This window comes from Pinus tabuliformis, chromosome 2_1 (assembly GCF_031772625.1).
Source record: "Pinus tabuliformis cultivar Carrire ecotype Pingquan chromosome 2_1, CPIR1, whole genome shotgun sequence".
NCBI classification, from domain to species: Eukaryota; Viridiplantae; Streptophyta; class Pinopsida; order Pinales; family Pinaceae; genus Pinus; species Pinus tabuliformis.
Window position 1 is genome coordinate 406,802,021 of NC_142299.1, and position 6,992 is coordinate 406,809,012.

The window sequence follows — 6,992 nt, forward strand, 5'->3', positions numbered from 1 at the left end:
ACAGAAACAAGAACTCGATAGCTACGAAATCGATCAATTTCGGAGTATCTCATCAAATGGAAGAACTTATCCGCTGAAGATTCCACATGGGAGGATAAGAATTTTATACAGAAGCATCCAGAACTATTCAAGCATTAAGGACAACACTTTTTTGAAGGAGAGGGGCATGTTAGGTCCCTATAATACTAGTGATTATCCCATTACTATTGTAGTTGTATCCCTTATTAATATTTTTGTGCCCCTATTGTCCCCATATTGTTATTATTGTGCCCCATACAATCCCTCTATTGTTATTTTTGTGCCTTTATATTATTATTGTTAGGTTGGCTTGGTTATATTGTGATCCCTTAGACTCCTATATATAGAAAGGAGGTTTTGTCATTTGTATTATCAAAGAATTGTTCATTTATGTAATGTAAAGGAGGTTGCCCCCTCGAAGAGGCTGAATTCTAAGGCGTTCATCTATCTTTTCTATCTTTTTGTGAGCTAGTTTCATAACAAGATCCCATAGAGCAGTAATTCCCCCAGATAAACCACATGAATTCACTACCACTATAGACCAAGTAGGAACATTAGCATGAAAATAAGGGATGCCACGAGGAAAATCAGACATACTCTCCTGAATAAGAATCCTAATCAAGCGGTAAGTAGAAATTAGATGTCTAAGGGATAATTTTTGTGGCATCCCCTAACCCACACAATCTAAAAGAGATAATATTCATTTTTTAACCATGCCGAGGGTGCATTTTCTCTAAGGGCCCGAGATGCAGAAGAGTCGATAATTAGAACATCATGTAGCGTAGAGAAATTGCTAAGCAATATCTTTCTCGAGGTGTTTCCCCTATGGTGAAGGCCACGCTTACCACCCCCCCTACGAGCCTTGATATTGCGGGCTGAATTTTGGTTGATAACAAGTGAGGAAACTAGGTCCTTCCCCTTATGTACTGTGGGGGATGAGAGATTCATGGTGGGGTTCAGTAGAAGGAATTCAACATTGCTATCAATAGAGTTATGAGGGGAAGAAATAGATTGGGGATCCCCTTAGGGGGAGGAGGGTTGAGTTCAGATGTAGTGGGAGGAGGGTCATGGGACAAAGGCACCGCTCAGAAAGGGTCATAAGGCAGAGGGACCACAGGGTCGAGAAGAAGGGATGGAATAGCTGAAATGGATTCAAAGTTCTCAGTGGTTAATGGTGGATGGGAAGACTGAGAGGGAATAAGATGTGAGGATGTCGAAGGAGCATCGGGGAGAGAGGAACCTGAGGTAAAAGGATTTAGAGGATCCATGATATATTATGACAATGGATGTTGAGGGGACGATGGGGAGGATGAGAGATGATTAGTGGATAAAGTATGATTTTGCAAATATGAGTTGTCAAAGGAAATAGAGTTACCTATTGCCCGCTCCAATTGCAGACCGGTGGAAGGCTTATGATTTGTACCCTTAAATGAGTGCCAATGATGGAAACGAGGCGAGCATTGGTCCAACAAATGCCCCATGTGGTGGCAGAGTAAACACCGAAAGAGTATACCCAATAGTCAATCTGTGACAGATGCGCCGAGAGTCCCATTTAAGTATGATATTTTCAGGGAGACCACCGAAGAAATTTACTTCAACCAAAATCCATGTGACACACTTATCATGTGCCCCCAAAATGCGGGGGTCCATATAAGAGAAACACCCGAACGAATCCCCAATAGCCATCAGGTCTTGTCGCGTCCAATATTTCAGGGGGATAAGACCATTTAACCCAAACCAACTTATTCTTGGGTGTGTCCAACAAAGGGTTAAATCTAACGTATCATTTTTAGAGTTCAATGTATTAAAATAGACCTTGAGACATACTATTAATTAAATGTATGCCAGTGATACTGAAAATTAAAATGAAAATTACATTTGTCTAGGTTGAATTCATAATCGCAACAGAAACATCAAATCAAATCAAGCTCTTTTCAACGGAATCTAATCTTCTTTAATCTTCTTCAAATGATTGAATGGTCCAAAAGATTTAATTTTCTCGAATTGATCCATTATTATTAAAAAAACTTATTTGTTTTATAGAGGCTTTTTCACATTTGATTTAATTCCCACAAGAAAATATATATATATTTGTTAGGTTTTATTTTTTTCTATCTAAGAAAATGAATTAATAATAGATTAATAAATCTATTTGATTTATGCGGCTTTTTCATATTTGATTTATTTTCAAAACGAAAATAGATTTTTTTGATTATCTATTATTAATTTTTATTAGAAATTTATTTTCTTATTTTCTAATTAGTAGAAATTTTATTTTCTCATTTTATTCTTTTCTAAAAATATTATTTGATTTATGGAGTTTTGTTCTTATTTAATTTATTTTTAAGAAGAAAAATAATTTTTTTGGCGATGCCTTATTTTCATTTAGTTATGAAAATAGATTAATAAATTAATTATTATTATATTTATGTGATCTTTTTTAGAATTTTTTGGTTAAGTTTTATTTTTCTTTACTTAAGAAAATGGATTGATAGAAAAGTAAGATTTAAAGTCTATTTCTTTCAACACTATTAATAAAAAAAATTGTAGGCTTGGTGAGACTACATCTTCATCATGTCCAACATATCCCCTCGAAGCCAATTGAAATAATGACTTCACATCAAGGAGTGCCTTAACAAACCTCTTGATCAGGGTGGAGTGCCTTAATGGAACATAATAACTTCACATCAAGGAGTGCCTTAACAAACTGCCTGATCACACAAACCTCCTGATCACGGTGGAGTGCCTTAACGGAGCTCCCGTAAACACTACTAATAAATTATTTCAATTAACTATGATTTAGCTTTTGTGCGAACGTTATTATTTAACCTATCAAATAAAAAAATAATTATATTTTGAAATAAATTAAATGAAATATTGTTATAAAAAATTTAAATCTTCATAATTAAATACTTACTACAACTAGATTTACAAATAATAAATATGATTCAATGATAGATTTCATGTAAATTTACAACCTTAAGCATTAATAAAATAATTAAACATATTACAAATAATATAATTCTACATATATAATATTTTCATTTCACATGTTTATATGTTTATATAATTTAGATTGATAATAGAATGTGGTTTATACAATGATAGATAAATACTAAAGAAATTAGAAATGTAGTTTTGTAATATATGTTGCTTTTAAAAGCAAATAAATATTTTTACATAACTTTGAAAATTATTTGAATAAAATGAAGAAAAGACAATGAGATATGAGAGTGTGAAATAAGCACTCTCAAGCATTCAATACACCATTTATGTACTTTAAATTAAGCACTCTCAAGCATTCAATACACCATTTATGTACTTTAAATTAAGCACTCTCAAGCATTCAATACACCATTTATGTACTTTAAATTAAGCACTCTCAAGTATTCACTATACAATTTATGTACTTTAAATTGATAATAAAATGTGTTTTATGTAGTGCCATATAAATGCTAAACAAATATATATTAGATATCATTTTTTGGGATTCAACTGCGTTAAGTAAGTCATTCAAAGTATGACCATTTCCATGAGAGGTAGTCGTAAAGTGACTAATTTCTCATGATTTTTGAATAGTTCACTTAGCACTCATTGCATCGGGTGATGCTCACAGGGGTGAAGAAGTGGGATTGAAACTAGTGAAATGTGGAGAACGAATCACATAGCATCAATCATCACTTCCGGGGCTTGCACCCGGTAATATATATTGTTTTAGAGGAAAATACATTTCTTTGCATAATGTAGAAAACACTTTTAATGTAGTAAGTAGATATGTGAGATAGCTACTCTTATCTCACTCATGAGCATTTAGTACATATTCACTATAAAATTTAAAGAATTATTGTTTAAAATTCATCCATAAAATTAGGAATAATAGGATGTTAGAGTTAATTAGAGGGATGTATTATTCTAATCCATTCTTCTATATTAAATTAGTTAATTGTTGTTAGTATATAGCATTAATTTGTAGCTACATCATCATTATCTTCTATGTTGACACCATTGCCATAAAATAAGGCTCTATTATGTGAACATATGTGTGTTCAGATTAATAAAATCTCTAAGTTGCATAGTTATTATATTTCTCTATATTGTCTTTGTTTTTCTTGTTTTGGTATCAAAACGATGAGGAGTTGTGGCATGTGAGAAACAATATTGAAGCACTTTCCATTGGGAGTTGTGCAAGTTGGACTCTTGTAGCCATAGGTTCAGATAATCTATTGCATGCAATATAGAACCAACCACATGAAGCATGTGATGTATGCAGCTACATGAAATGTTTTTAGAAATCTCATTTAGTGATTCCTACAACTCCCACATGGACATGGAGTACTTGGTGATATTATTATGTTAGCCATTAAGCAACTATCCTCCATGTATACCATTATGCATTTCCCCACCTTCTTGTCTACATCTAGGAGATTTGTGAGGGAGTCCAGAGTAAATCTTGAAATCAAATATGACCCCAAATTTTATAGCTCACAATGAACGATCAACTCTTGAATCTCTATTGCTAGTTCTATCTGATGGGGAAAATAATCAATGAGGGCATTCATTTCCTCTGCATTAATCAACAAGGATTTTTTGGTAATGGTGATCTTAGGATTCTCATCCCACAAAGGATTTCCCTCACCCTCAAGATCGACCCTAGTGGAGAACTTGTAATGGGGATAAAAATAATGTTTTTTGGCAATGCCTTATTTTCATTTAGTTATGAAAATAGATTAATAAATTAATTATTATTATATTTATGTGATATTTTTTAGAATTTTTTGGTTAAGTTTTATTTTTTTTACTTAAGAAAATGGATTGATAGAAAAGTAAGATTTAAAGCCTATTTCTTTCAACACTATTAATAAAAAAAATTGTAAGCTTGGTGAGACTACATCTTCATCATGTCCAACATATCCCCTCGAAGCCAATTGAAATAATGACTTCACATCAAGGAGTGCCTTAACAAACCTCTTGATGAGGGTGGAGTGCCTTAATGGAACATAATAACTTCACATCAAGGAGTGCCTTAACAAACTGCCTGATCACACAAACCTCCTGATCACAGTGGAGTAACAAACAAAAACTTACATTTGTGCTGGAAAAAAAAAGAAAAACTTACATATAGATATTCATGTCCTAAGTCTAAAATAAACCTAAATTTATGTTTATTGTAAATTTAAAACTATTTCCAAAATATTACTACTTCATGAGCCGAAGAGCCCGCTTACTGCTCCACTGATGATTGACTGAACCAAACCAACTCTTTTACCGCCAGATGTGGATGTGGTGGGACGCACGGATGCAACTCGATGAATACCATGCTCTGAGAGTCCAAAAATGTCATTTTTAGCGCAGCTCGGATCCACGTAAACCTTACACGCCACATCCTCGCACCGATATCTCCAACCACCGCAACGGATGTAACCATCGCAGGCGCTGCAAGTGTATGCTTTCCGCTTTAAATCACCCGTCACAATTTTGAGTTTGTGATTTGCGTGCCCACCGTAGTCGAGTATTTTAGGAAGCGCCATACACAAGGGATGGAACCTTCTGTTATGCCTTTCAGTTTCGAACACAAAACCTTGAATCACCTCGCAGCAGGCACTGCAGTGATGCCTCAGAAACGTCTTGGAACGAAACTTGATGATCACGTCGCTGCGAAACGGGTGTTGGATGTCGTCAGGGAGGGCGGCGCAGACCTCGTGCAGAGTGAAATTCATACAAGAACCAGAAGAAATCTTACACTTGTAACCCCTGTTGGCTCCGTATTCTTTGCATCCGCTGCATGTGTAAGCCGGAAGACCCTCAAACAGCAAGAGCTCATGCTCATGGCGGTTAGCGTTAAACAATACTTCCTCCCCTACCTTTCCCTCTCCCTCTCCCTGCTTTTCATCATCTCTGGCTGTTCGATTTGAATTCGGCTCCGCCAGGAAGGAGGCGCACTCTCAATTAATGACAGACCTATTTTCTTTCTCACTAAATGCGGAAGGTCGACGATATTGGGATCGCCGGGCCAGAATTATGGATTCGGCTCCGCCCTGCAGGAGGCGCAATCTCAATTAATGACAGACATATTTTCTCTTTCAGTAAATGCGAAGGTGGACGATATTGGGATAGCTGGGCCACAATTATGACTGCATCGGCTTATTTATATAAATTCGGCGAAGAGCAGGTTTCAACGCTCGTGCTATATCGCTAATAAACAGCGGTATCAAGTGAGAGGTTGGTATATGTTAACATCATTGATTGATTCTACTTGTAATAAATGGAGGTCAAAGAATACCAAAATTATTTAGATTTTTTTTCCCCTTCCATGGTTTAAGAAAAAGAGTTAGTTGTATCATGAGTATGTATAATTAACATTGGCAAATATAGAGATTAATTTCAAAAATAAATATGTTAATCAATTTTTTAAAATTTAAATCAAACTTATTACTATTTATTATATATTAATCTTTTAATTAGAGTTTAAAATTACGGTAATACTTTAAGTTAAAAAATAACAATGTATACAATATTATGAAATTGAGAGCTTTGAATTTACATGAAATTAACTAAATTTTATATATATTAATATGGTATCACTATGAAATATTTGGTAAATCTGAGTGATCATAATCTACATCACATAAGTAATATTATTGATTCGATTAATACTTATAATAATAAATAGAGCTTAAAGAATAACAAAGTTATTACTTTCCAGAAATCCAAAATCCAAAAATCTAAATATGTGGAAATCCAAAATCCCCATTAAGATTATTTTTTTTCTTTGGTTGGTTTGGAATAATAAAAATTTAACGTGGGAAAACCTCCAGAAGAGGAATTGGTATGGGCAGGGGATATGTGCACTATGCAGGGAAGCGGAGGAGAGCAATTTCCACATATTCCTAAAATGTCCTACGACTGTTCAGGTCTGGAACAATCTTGTTGGTTTTATCGGTTTCCCTTATAATCAATTTGATAGTATTACTCAT

General features: G+C 34.3%; 1 protein-coding gene across 1 annotated transcript; it reads right to left on the reverse strand.

Moving 5' to 3' along the window:
• Positions 1–5,219: 5,219 nt before the first annotated feature.
• Positions 5,220–6,992, reverse strand: LOC149200624 (uncharacterized). Its single transcript, XM_089401010.1, has 2 exons — positions 6,920–6,992; positions 5,220–5,959 (listed from the first exon to the last, which is right to left on the reverse strand). The coding sequence occupies exons 1-2, from the start codon at positions 6,990–6,992 to the stop codon at positions 5,220–5,222; spliced, it is 813 nt and encodes a 270-aa protein (XP_089257136.1).

Excerpts from the sequence above, each read along its gene's own strand:
- LOC149200624 (XM_089401010.1), bottom strand. The coding sequence starts at position 6,992 with ATGAGTAATACTATCAAATTGATTATAAGGGAAACCGATAAAACCAAC. Across the intron at positions 5,960-6,919 it reads TGTTCCAGACCTGAACAGTC|AGTGCGCCTCCTTCCTGGCG; the intron begins GTAGGACATTTT and ends TCATTAATTGAG.